We start from the raw sequence: 14,029 nt of genomic DNA on the forward strand, positions 1-14,029 counted from the left end.
CCTAAGGGTAACGGGAGGACACAAACTAGCGTCCTCCCGTCACCCAAAGCTCAGTATACCGCGAGCTACAGCTCGCGGTATACTGAGACGCCGCAGCCGGGACGGATCCCGACAATACTGTCTGGATCGACCCAGCTGCATGAGTGACAGCTGGCTCTGCCTACCTAGAGGCAGAGCCAGCTGTACCCGCCCCCTCCCCCGTCCGTTCCGCCAGTCAGCGCTGGAGGATCGGAGAGTGAAGGGGGAATTCCTGCAGGGAGCCGTGAGTGACAGTCATGGCTCTCTGCAGGCACAGGATCGAGAAGTGAGCGAGCGACAGTATGTGTTCGTTCTCTTCCCGATCTATTGAGCCGACCTGTGACAGTTTCATTGTCACACATCGGCTCCAACTATGAGGATGAGTGATTTTCACTCACCTCATAGGTCTCCTTTAAAATTCAGATGAATTTTCTGAAATTTGGACATTTCGATGCATCCGAGTTTTCGAATGAAAAAAATAACGAATCCAAATGTATCAGAATTTTCCAATAACGAAAATTTCAGATTCATCCAAAATATTTCCTGAATGTAATTCTGAATAAATTTGTGTTGTTAAATGTTAACATAAAAATAAAAACAGTGTGGAATCCCTTCGCCAATTCATACCGGACCCTTTAGGTCTGGTAGGAATTTTAGGAAGGACCCCATGTAAATAAAAAACAAGTGTGGGGTCCCTTGTAAAATCCCATACCAGACCCTTGATCCGAGCAGCAGCCTGGCAGAGCAGGAAAAGGAGGGACAAGCGTGCGCTCCCCCCCCTTCCTGCACCATACCAGGCCACATACCCTCAGCATGGGGAGGGTGCTTTGCCAGAGGGGACCCCAACTCAAACAAACTGACTTTCAGACCCAGGTCCCTACAATTAAATAATTAGTATTGGGGTGTCAAGACACCATTACCATCACACTCCACATTATGAAGAAATTAAAATGTTTGGAGATACACTCAATGGCCAAAAGTCTGTATACACCTGACCATCACATCTATATGACTATGTTGGACATCCCATTCCAAAACCAATAGTACTGTCTTCCTTTATACCTTAAAGTGCTGTGCAAACTGTTGGTGCCATAAAAACCCTGAATAATAATAATAATAATAATAATAAATAATTTGTACCTGTACCAACCTTCACTCTTCAGCGAATGCTTTACTCAAAGTTTTTGGAGGATGTCTGTGGGAATGTACCCATTTGTGAGGTCAGGTACTGATGGTGAATGAGAAGACCGGGCTTGCAGTTGGCATTCCAATTCATCCCAAACTTGTTCAGTAGGGTTGAGGTCAGGGGCAGACAGACATGTTGCCCCCGGGCAATATAAGATTATGGAACCTCCTTGTGCTCCCCCCCGTATAAAAGGCCCACCCACAAGCCCCACCTGCATAAACATTCTTGTGCTACAGAAAATATTTCTCCACACTATTTTTAAAATAGGGGGCCTATTCACTAAAAGATGAATTGCCGGGGAATTGGTAGCAGAATTTCAAAATCTGGACCAATCTAGGCAATTTGGAAAGTGAGCTAATTGGCAGAATGCACGGCAGACCTCAGATCAGCACAGTGGCGTCACAAGGGGGGTGCGGCCCGCACCTGGATGACACCCATTGCAGGGCTGACACCAAAATGATTGACAGTCATGCACGAGGTGACGACACAGGGGGGGTGTCACCCAGTCTGGAGACACCCGGCCTCGGGACGCCCCTGGATCAGCACCAGTGTATGGCAGACCTCAGACCAACACTAATGCACTGGAGACCTCAGACCAGAACCAATACACAGCAGACCATGGACCAGTAGACTGGACAGTTAGAATGACACATACACAACGACATCTGCGGGATCGGCCATCACACACACAGTCTGATGGGAGGCCATTCCGTGTGATGTCACCCGCACATACATGTGAATGGACAGCTCCTTCCATGCCATCACACAATTGAGTGCTCACCTTTAGCAGTTCCAGCAGGTGGGTGCAGCAGGCTGCCCCACAGGAGGCCAGGCCCCCAATGTGGAAGCATTTTAGTTCTCATGAAACTTGTTTACCAGGTTCAGGGAAAATAAACTGGATGGTGGCTTCATCTCATGCTGTGTCCAATGGTTAGTGTATACTCTCCTAGAGGGAGATAAACATAAAAATCCTCAGAGCTCCCCAATTAAACATAATTTATTAAAAAAATAAAAATACACAGAACACTCACATGTGAATGTGCGCATTCAGTATAGAATACATTCCTAGAGAAGGAACGGGTGTCAAAAATCAATCTGTATGAAGCCGTGAGGAAGTCGATGAGACATAATGCATAGGGTGGAGTTCAGGTCACATCCCAGATAACAAGGATAACTTGGGACAAACTTGTGGCAGGGTGAAATTGTAATTCTTGGTAACTTGCTGCACACATTCCAGGCAGGCTGTAGACTTGCAGAACACTCGCAGCACAAGTTCTAGTTGACACTTTTTTAATTTGTAGCAAATTTGCTTGGCAAGTCTACAGCAAGAGTCCGGCAGGTCTTAGCAAGAGTCCTGCAGGTCTTAGCAAGAGCTCTGCAAGCTCGCCGGTCTGGAGACTTGCAATGCGGACTTGCTGTAATTGTGCAAAAAAATTGTGAAGCTCGGCAAGTCTGCAATAGTTTAGCAAGTCATTTTCAAACTTGCAGCACAATTTCTTGCTATCTGGGATTAAGGAGAGTGAAACAGGAAGAGATACGAGAGTGTTGAAGGCTTCGTATGGGCTGATTTTTGCAGTTTATAAACCATTAGTAACCAATGCTCCTCAGCAATGTGCCCCTATGCACCACGGGTGGGTTCAGTTCATTGTGAACCAATGCTTGACCCTTACACGAAGCTCATCCCTACCGAGTGTACAGGACAAGAGAAGTTGTACTGTGCAACATCCATACATACGGAAGAAGGATAAATACGAAGCAAGGACGTGTACCAGAACAGTTAGTGAAAGTGAAAGTAACATTTTCCTCTTCTGGGAAACCTCCCATTTACAGGAAAAGCCCCCAAAGCCGAGCACAGACGCCATCCTTAATACAAGAACAAAAAGCTGCTGCATGACAGTCCCATATGGAAACTAGTGGTCAGCCCCTGAGAACAGTGATCCATTGAGAAGAGCGAAACAGAGTCAGAGGTGTTATAAGCGATATAGCGGCAGCATGTTCTGAATCTAAGGCAGACATAAGAGCTGCTGTAATATCCCGCTCCAGTAAAGGCCAAAGCACACTGCCAAGTTCCAAGGTGTGGATTGGAGTCTCAAAGTAGCATTTAAATACCGGAGAAGAATCCGAGGAGACTCCATACTGGAGAACAGGAACCAAAACTGGTACCTATGTAGAAGAACACAATAGAGAATAAGTAATGTATAGAAATACGTTCAGGAACAGGAAGGGAAATAACAGAGTGTCAAGTGGCAGTTAAAAATCATTTAGGCACATATGGAGCTCATGGTGAAAGTGAGTGGTGTAATGAGAGGTGGTTTAGGCACACACTGTTCTTGTGCTTCATTTTTTGTTTCTTTTAAAGGATACAAAAGTTCAGTGACAGTTGTTGCAGATGCATCAAAAGAAATTTGGGGTGTACAGGTCTGTGGGCACAGGCAGGGCACATAAATGTATTCCAGCCGTGCAATTCATAGAACCCAATCATAGTTTGTTAAAGTAGATGTAAACCCAAACACTAACATTTCATATACATTTAAATGGCTGGTTATACTGCTATAAAGGTCCTTGATTGGGCACTTTTAGTTATGGGGGTGACAACGCTTTGTCCACAATCTCTAGCCTGTAAACCTCTCTGTCACATGCTCTCCAAAAGGAAACTAGAAGCTTCTTTGCTAATGCATGTTGCCCAGGTATACTACACGACCTCTACAAGAAAGACCTTAAAACTTGCAACCAGCATCAAATAGGAAATATGCCCTGTGAAAATACACATACAGCCTGTTAGCAGCGAAATGCATGTGGACTCAATCTTTGTGAAAAAACAAATAAATTGCAGCCAGCAAGAAATATAAATATCCTTTTAAGAACACACATTCCGCCTGTTATGACAATATTGCACATGTTGAGGTTGTAATGAGGACACACATCAACAGCATTAATATGTAAAAGCCTTTCCCTCCCCCATCCTCAAATTCTCCCAGATATGCAGTGCTTATTTACCTAAATGACATTCAGTAACGGTTTACATCAACTTTAAGGCACCAATTTTTTTTTAAATAAACCAGTGTATAGCTTATATGTTATCTAAAACCATAAATCAGTCTACATAATTAGAAAATAAATAATAACAAGTGCATATCATATAAGTCCATAAATATTTGTCTTCAATATAAATATATAATAACAAAATCATCTGATTCCAGTGAACCAAAGCTTCTCAGTCTCTAGTTGTGCCCATCCACACAATAAATATCTGATCCGGCCAAAAAAACAGATCAGGCAACTTTCATCCCACGTTATAGCTTAAGTTTCAGTCTGAAACATTTTGATTTACACCCAGCCTTCTTAGGATCAGATAGCACATCAGTGTCCACTGGCAGAGAAAGAGCCATGCTGGGCTGGATCAACACCTTCCTACTACGAGTTCAAGCTACCAATGGGTTTCAGACTTTAGGCAGATTTGACTGGTGACTAAAGAGAAGCAACTCCAGTTCTTTGTAAGAAGACATGTGGGATTGATTTACTAAAAACAAACAGACAGCTAACTTTGTAAGGGAATTTGCACTTTGCAGGGGAAGCTTCCTCTTAGTTTAGTGAATGAGGTGACGCTCCACTGACTTCCATCATCCAATCATGTGCTAGTAAAAATATATATACCGTGTTTCCCCGAAAATAAGACACTGTCTGATATTTTTTTTGGCTCAAAAAAACACACTAGGTCTTATTTTCGGGGTAGGTCTTATTTTTTTTAATGTACAACAATGCACAATTATTCATGTAGAAAAGTCTACATGTATTCATGTACAAAAATATGGTGATCAGGGCAATCAGGGGTGCCGTACATTTCCAAAAGCAATTTGCTAACCAATCGCTGGCCAGAATGAGCGAAGAGCACTTTCACTATCGATTCCTCACAGGCGGAGTGCATTTGGTATCCCTCCGCCTGCGACAGGAGCCGGCGCTATAGAGGAGGCATCGGCCTGTGCGGCTCTGCTCCCACCGATGATGCCTCGCTTCCTCTAGCCATGGCTTCGTTGGCACCGCTGATTCTCTCCTGCCTCTCCCGCGGCTCTTCAAGTTCCCCCTTATGTCACGACTGGCCCTGGGAATGGTCACAACTGGGTCTTATTTTCGGGGTAGGTCTTATATTTTAGCAATTCCCAAAAATAGTACTAGGTCTTATTTTTGGGGTAGGTCTTATTTTCGGGGAAACAGGGTATCTCATATGTCGCTGGCAATGGGCCACTTTGAACAGACTCCAGATGGCTGTCGCCACCAGGAATTTGTTTACATTTTTAAAGCCAACTTTCAGCTTCCATCTGGAAGTGATTCTGGTGGCTGGGCTGGCGCCAGATGGATTACAGGGGTCGGTGAAGTGCGCCCCCTGCCCAACACCCCCGCATTGCTTCCCAGGCTCCGTTGCCCCTCCTGCGGGCCTGGGACTGGCATGTTGGGTGTCAGCGTGAAGCTGGGGAGGAGAATGACGAACATCCATTCACTCATCTCCTCCCCGCTCTAAGGAACCAGAAGTAATGCTGATTGCATCACTTCCAGTCCCTCAGCTGTCATTGCTCGGCTGCAGAAGCCAGGCAATAAGCTATTGGAGCAGAATCTGCACTCCAATAGCCTATTTGGAGTGGACAGGTGACACTAGGGGTATTTAAAACTCCTAGTGTCACCTTAAAGAGAACCTGTCACCTCCAATGTTCTATCACATAGGGGGGCTTGAAATCGCACTACACATGTTAGGGATCTCCATGTGTTTTAGATTGAGAGCAATGGGCTTTTGGGTTTGATGAAGACTTGTGCTAATATTGTACAACATTTTGAATTGAAACCATTTTATTCTTCAGGGTCTTTGCTTTCAGAAAATATGTTGTGTTTGGTGGGTTTTAAGTAATTTTCAGGCCAAAATTATAACATGTGTGCAAAAACGCAATAAAAGGCCTTGGCAGCAGAAGGGTTAACACACTCCTCTCATCTCACAGTATGGACCCAATCACTATATTAGGTCTCATTAAACTTTTTCCCAACTTCAGGGGAAATAAGCTGGGTGGGGTCTGATGGGTTACTTTGTGATAGCCCCGGGGTCAAATCTGCCGCAGACTTTCTACTTCTTCTCTGCTAATTCAGACCACTCTCGAACTCGGGATCTGAGAATCAACACAGTCATCAAGGCGTGTGTGGTATCCACTCAATATCAAAATATATTCAGTATAGGTTGAACAGTAAAACAGCGTAAACATGGGGCGGTGGTTCAGCATTATTCAATCACAGATAAACACTGATGCATAAGAAATTAAAACTATGAATACACTTTTAATTTCCGGGAAATTCACATGATTATCAGGAATCCTTCTCGAAACTCAAAACTTGTTACAACTTGAAAAAGCACTCTAACTAGATGCAAAACACTACTGCTAATATTAAACTCACTTTATCCCTTCAGTGTCTTCATCTCCTGCTGTGTCCAGTGGTCAGTGTATTCTCTCATAGAGGGAAATAAACATAAAGATCCTCAGTGTTCCCCAATGAAACATCATTCATTAAAAAATAAAAACACACAGGACGCTCACATGCAATGAACCGGCGCATTCAGTATAGAATATATTCCTATTGAAGGAACGTGCTGCAAAAATCAAGTTGTATGAAGCGCTGAGGAAGTCGATGAGATGTAACACGTAGGGAGGAGTCCAGGTCACATTACGGAGAGTAAAACAGGAAGAGATACAATGGTGTTGAAGGCTTCGTTTGGGTTGACTTTTGCAGTTTATAAACCATTAGTAACCAATAGGGATGCACCGATACCACTTTTTTGGGTCTGAGTACGAGTACCGATACTTTTTTTTTAACAATGCTCCTCAGCAATGTGCCCCTATGCACCACACCACGGGTGAGTTGGGTTCATTGTGAGCCAATGCTTGACCCCGACCCAAAGCTCATCCCTACCCAATGTACAGGACAAGAGAAGTTGTACTGTGCAACATCCATCCATACAGAAGAAGGATAAATACGAAGTAATTAAGTATAAAAGAACAGTTAGTGAAAGTGAAAGTAACATTTTCCTCTTCTGGGAAATCTCCTATTTCCAGGAATATCCCCCACAGCCAAGCACAGACGCCATCCTTACTACAAGAACAAACAGCTTATGGCAGATTCAGGATGGCAGTCTCTTATGTAAACTAGTAGTAAAGGTGCCCACACACCTTACAATTATCTGCAGATTTTCTGTGGTCAGATGGAAAAAGTGCAACAGATTGGCCCAGGTGGAGATTACTCCATCCACACAGTTAAGTGTAGATGGAGGAATCTGTTGCACCTTTTCCATCTGACCACAGAAAATTGTAAGGTGTATGGGCAGCTTAAGTCCCTGGAAACAGTGATCCATTGAGAAGAGCGAGTCAGAGGTGTTATAAGCGATATAGCAGCAGCTTGTTCTGAATCTAAGGCAGACGTAAGTGCTGCTGTAATATCCCGCTCTGATAAAGACAAGAGCGTACTGCCAAGTTCCAAGGTATGGATTGGAGTCTAATGCTGGGCACACACCTTACAACCATCAGTTTGTCATTTGGCAGTTAAAATCATATAGGCACATATATCTAATACAATTAAACAAATACAAATGAATCGCATATATGAGCCTTAAAGCAAATAAGGCATAAAAAAGATCTACACACACAAAAAAAAAACCCAACAAAAACAAAAAGAGTCCCAAAAACAAAAAACAATGGTGATCAATCAAGAAAATTCCTCAGATGATTCACAGCCAGTCTGCATATAACTCTCAGGTAAGGATAATCACACAATGCAGGCAGACCTTCACCTCCACCAAGTGAATGCTCACCTGGGGAGGTAGACCCACAGAGCTAGGTCAGATGCGCTTTTCCCCTTCTTAATGGGGGAGGGTAGCCATGCACAGTAAAGGTGATAAGGTCTCCTCAGATCACAGGTACAAGCACAAATACAGGAGGAAAGAGAAAAAGGACAAGGACATAGTGTGTAACGTTCAATAAAATGCAATTTAATAAATTAAAAATGCGTACTCACAATGGTGTAAACAGTACAGGCATTGAGTATTGCTGGATCAGACCAGCAGGGCAAATGGCAGCAAAGCGATGAAATGCACGTTTGTCCGGCTCATCTCAGTCATCACATTTGTCTGTCTGTCTCTGTGTGCGAGCATATTACTGAGAAAATGCATCGGGTGTGCCTGCGTACAAAAATGACGATCGCGATGCACATGTTGGGTATCGCCACGTGGACAGGTGACACTAGGGGTCTTTTAAACCACTAGTGTCACCTTAAAGAGGACCCATCACCTCCAATGTGCTATCACATAGGGGGCTTGAATTTGCGCTACACATGTTGGGTATCGTCATGTGTTCCAGAGGGAGAGCAATAATTCTAGTGCCAATATTCACAGGTATCTCTAAACTAATGACCTGTACGGGCTTTTACAGCATCGCCTATTGACAATTTGGGGTACTGTATTTTGTCGCCTTTTCACGGACGCGCGTCATTTTAACCCGGGCATGTTGGATATCTATTTACTTTTCGTAACCTCATCTTTTATATTTTAGAAACAATTGGGTATGATTTTGTGTTTTTGGGCACTAAAATTAACTTAAGTTCATTTTTTTATTCATTTTTGGGTTTGATGAAGACTTGCGTACAACATAAATATTTTGAATTGCAACCATTATATTCTACGGGATCTCAGCTTTCCGAAAATATATAATGTTTAGGGGCTTTAAGTAATTTCCAGGACTAAAATGTGGATTTTAGCGAAAGGGTTAACACACGCCTCTCAGCTCACAGTATGTACCTAATGACTGTTTTAGGTCTCATGAAGCTTGTTTCCCAGCTTCAGGGAAAGTAAACTAGATGGTGTCTTCCAGTGACGTGCCCCCAGCCTGTCAAAGCTCCGCCCGTCCCGCTAAAGCCACTCCCCCAGCTTGGTAACCAACCTGCGTGGGGAGGAGGAAGGGAGGAGACAGGGAGGAGCCTCCCTGTCCCTCACTGGTGAGTCACTGGTGAGACATTGAGATTGATGTCCTCACTGTTTTATTTTCATTGGACAGCTTGGACCAATGGCGCTTTGCCATTGGTCCAAGCCATCCACAGAGCTCAAGCCTCTAAAACAGAGTAGAGGCATTACAATACACAGGCAGTAAATACGAAAATCCGTTGACGTATTTTCGTTCCGTTACGAACATTCGTTATATTGAAGTTAAAAAGCAAAATACCTTTGTTAATATATTGGAGTAGTTTTTTTTATACGAAATACGAAATTCGGACCTGGAATCCGTTAACGGAATTCGTATTTCGGATAAAAAAAACAACTACCACATCGACTCCAATATTAACAAAGGTATTTTGATTTTTAACTTCATCATAACGAATGTTCGTACAGTTACGAAAATATAACAGCCACTAACGAAATTTCGTATTTCGTACGAATCCGAATTGAGTTCAGTTATTACGAAATACGAAATAACAGATATTCTGAAACGAAACGAAACAGAACACATTTTTTGACGGCACACAAGTCTACTGCTGTGTAACCAGTGCTGACGCTACTATACAGGCAGCACAAGCAGCTGCTTGAGGGCGCTAGCTGGGGAGGGTGGAAAAACACCACCTCCCATTCACAGGAGCAGCGGCATGGATGGGGCTCTGAGCTTCAGTCTTCTTTAGCCCGAGCTATATTGCTTCCCTCTGCTGTGTGATCTTTCCGGAGCCTGCTGGAAGCCTGCACTCTCTCTGAAGTTGTCACCCGCCGCCACATTGACATATGAATGTGAATACTTTTGTTTCATTGGTGGTCATGGCAAATACTCCCATTACTGTTAGGTATGTTATTTTTTGTGAAAATCTATTGTCCTTGTATTGGGGTGCTCCATGGTAATAGACATGGGATGGCTTTACATATATGGCTTCAGAAGATGATGGTCATTCGTTTCCCAAATTCTGGATATGTTTAGTGTGAGCTGTAACATGGACATCTCTGTTATGCTTTCTGGAGTGGTACACTTTGGGGGGTGTCTTTGTATTGGGGAGCTCCACAGTAAACTATTTGGGGTGCCATTGCTTGTGGCTTCTCATATACAGCATTAGTAGCTGATGGTCTTCCTTTTCTCTAAATGCTTCTGAGATAATTGGTTTGACCTGTAACATGGATATTTCAGATCTCCTATTAGTTTTGGAGCGCTGCTTTATGGGATGTCTTTGCAGTGCTAGCACTACCATAAGACTGCCTGAGGGTGCGCGGGGGGGGGGGCACCTTCGCCTGTGTAGGCAAAAATCCTTGCACTGGCCCTGTGTGCAGGCCCGGATTCCCCACCAGGCCGGCGGCACGTAGCAGAGGGGCGGCAGCGCCGTGCAGTCCCCCGACGCCCGGAGCATGTAGTTCTGGGCACCGGGCGGTAAGTGGGGAATCCAGCCGTTCGTTTACAAGTGATTGCGGCGATGTCGCCACGATCACTTGTAATATGTGTGCAGTCCCCTCCCCCGCACTCCGCTGGTCTTAGCTCCGCCCATGGCAGGTTACACAGCGGGGAGGATTTCACTGATATGTAACCTGTAACAAACCAATCTGAATAGAAAAAAAGCTGTCAGCTTCAGACTTGAAGCTGCCAGCTTTTTCCTCCATAATACTAGGTGAGGCTCTGCCCCCCCTGCCTCCGCTGACCGCAGGTCTCTGCTGTCTTCATCTCCTGCTGTGTCCAATGGTTAGTGTATACTCTCCTAGAGGGAAATAAACATTAAATCCTCAGTGCTCCCCAATTAAGCATCATTTATTAAAAAATAAAAACACTCGGAACACTCACATGTAAATGAACCGGCGCATTCAGTATAGAATATATTCTTAGAGAAGGAACTGGGAAACAGGACAGGGGAAGTGGTACTGTGCAGAGTCCATACATACAGAATAAGAACAGATACTGAGAATGACACCCGGCATACAGGACAAGGGAAGTGGTACTGTGCAGAGTCCATACATACAGAATAAGAACAGATACTGAGAATGTCACCGTCATACAGGACAAGAGAAGTGGTACTGTGCAGAGTCCATACATACAGAATAAGAACAGATACTGAGACTGACACCCGGCATACAGGACAAGAGAAGTGGTACTGTGCCGAGTCCATACATACAGAATAAGAACAGATACTGAGACTGACACCCGGCATACAGGACAAGAGAAGTGGTACTGTGCCGAGTCCATACATACAGAATAAGAACAGATACTGAGACTGACACCCGGCATACAGGACAAGAGAAGTGGTACTGTGCCGAGTCCATACATACAGAATAAGAACAGATACTGAGACTGACACCCGGCATACAGGACAAGAGAAGTGGTACTGTGCCGAGTCCATACATACAGAATAAGAACAGATACTGAGACTGACACCCGGCATACAGGACAAGAGAAGTGGTACTGTGCAGAGTCCATACATGCAGAAGAAGGATAAATACTCAGCAAGGACGTGTACCAGAATAGTTAGTGAAAGTGAAAGTAACATTTTCCTCTTCTGGGAAATCTCCCATTTCCAGGAACGTCCCCCCACTTCCCCCATCCCAACCAGGAGGATATATAAAGCCGCTGCAATGCATCTTCACAAAGAAAAGAGCTCCGGAGAAATCACTGACACGCCGTCGTCTGCTCACATTCCAGGTAATTGGAACTGATCCTTCCTATTCCGTCTTTCTACAATCCTGACCATGTGTTAGCACTGGATATGTATAGATAGATGTATATTCTGATCATGTGACGACGTTTAGGAAAGACTCAGCTGTACACAAGGAGCAAATCATGCGCACAAAGCACATTCATTTTCACTTATTGTACTGAATGTAGGGGACTCTAAACTCAGGAATTGAATCCTAAAAAATCCCTCCAAGTCCCTGAACTCTGAACACCAATGTATCTTATTTGTGTATCACTCGGCTGTAGATCCTCCAATCATCTCTGACACTGTCCTTCCTTCTGGAGGGGGGCTACGTCTGTTCCCCATGGTCCATGTGTGTGTTGTAAAGTAGTCACCGCTCCAAGCTCCGCCCCCCGGGATGGACTACAATCTCAATACAAATCATGACTGATGGATTCGTCAATTTTTCGACCCTCCGTTAAAAACCCCAGTAAACACACGGACTGCGCGACATGGATTTCAACGGCCACAGCAGCCCTTTTATTAAACAAACAACTTTAACAAAAACCAAAGTAATAAACCAATATACAAAAATACTTTAAACAATGGTTGACCTGAGAAGGGGTCTTTGGGTGCCCGCCAGCCCAAAAAGGAATATATTGTTAAGATTTAATTCAGGAGTTTAGCGTCACTTTCATTTAATACAATACGTGAAAATGAATTTGATAGTGAACATGATGTGCTTCTTCTGTAAAGCTGAGCCTTTCCTAAACATCGTCAGATGATATGGATATACATCTAACCATCAATAATCTGAATATACTGCTACTGAGTTTAGTGTCACTTGAAGAGAAACAAAGTCAACACTCACATAGCAGAGAATATCCAAGAAGATCTGCTCTGAATTTTGCTGTGTGGAATCCCTGATATGAGTCTTCCTCTCTCTCTTCGTGTCATGCAATTCTGTTTTCCATACAGTGCAATCTAGACTTTTAGAAGTTAATAAAAGTATAAAAAATATTCCAATATTTTAAATTTATTTTTTGGGGACACTAGGGTAAGGTTGAAAAGGTATTAGATCAGACAGCTATTTATTGTTGGAATTTTACTGGTAACACAATATTATTCTTTAAATGATCATTTTCATTAAAAAATATTTTTTAACAGGTTAACATGTAATATATATATATATACATGAAACAAGCATGTAACATATTGTTGGAATTTTACTGGTAACACAATATTATTCTTTAAATGATCATTTTCATTAAAAAATATTTTTTAACAGGTTAACATGTAATATATATATATATACAAGAAACAAGCATGTATCCCCAACAACAAGTTAATAAAAGCTTCATACTACATGAGAGATTTGTCTCATTATCCACCTGGACATCCTAATGACATGATTTGCAGGCTTAATCATATAAATATAAAATATACATACAGTTCATACCTTAACTAACTCCCCATATGTAACAACCATTTCCTTCTTAATAACAAAACATAGATCCAAAGGTGCCCAGACTTTGACATGCAGCCATTACTTTTAAGCAATTTCACCACGGGTCCTGATTTTAAATACAGAGGCGTCTCCGCTGTCACTGCTAGAAAAATAAATACAGAAATCCTGATAAACCAGATGTCTCTCCTTTTCCCTTTGGGCTATATAGCTATACGTATATACTGTATATCCTGTGCATCGTTCCCCTCACAAAACCTTATAAGGATACCCATATCCTTCTTATCTCCCTTAATGTCTAATAGTATACACCCCACTATCCACCATGGCATGGCACCTAACAACTTGTTCTTGTTTAGAATCAAGTACATCACCACCCCATTATTTTTATTCAGTACCTCAAATCAGCTTTACATCCAGCCATCCGCTTCCCCTTCCATATAGGTTTACACATATTGAGTGATGTGGTTCTTGTGGGTCTCCCCGTGGATGTCTGACATCCATAGCTCTCATCTCCCCATTCTTATATGTGCCTGCATGGGCACTGAGACTGCGCATGCTCCAATTTCTACAGGAGCAAACATGCTCTGCTTAATCCTATTTCTGGTGCATCACTAACGATTTTTCGGACTACATCATCATTCCTTAATAAATACCAGTATTTACCTACATTTTCTATAACTATTTTATGCTGTGTGGAGAATTTG

General features: G+C 43.1%; 1 protein-coding gene across 1 annotated transcript in view; it reads left to right on the top strand.

Annotated features, from left to right (window-relative positions):
* LOC108802861 (guanylate-binding protein 1-like) overlaps positions 1 to 14,029 on the top strand; it is a gene marked incomplete at its 3' end in the record, with an annotated part of 56,285 nt that overhangs the window by 32,003 nt on the left and 10,253 nt on the right. The window contains exon 6 of the mRNA XM_018574715.1: positions 11,763 to 11,883. Within this exon, the coding sequence (XP_018430217.1) occupies positions 11,763 to 11,883 (121 nt within the window). The remainder of the gene's footprint in view (positions 1 to 11,762; positions 11,884 to 14,029) is intronic.

Source organism: Nanorana parkeri, unplaced genomic scaffold, assembly GCF_000935625.1.
Source record: "Nanorana parkeri isolate BGI_ZX_2015 unplaced genomic scaffold, ASM93562v1 scaffold3182, whole genome shotgun sequence".
Taxonomy (NCBI): Eukaryota; Metazoa; Chordata; class Amphibia; order Anura; family Dicroglossidae; genus Nanorana; species Nanorana parkeri.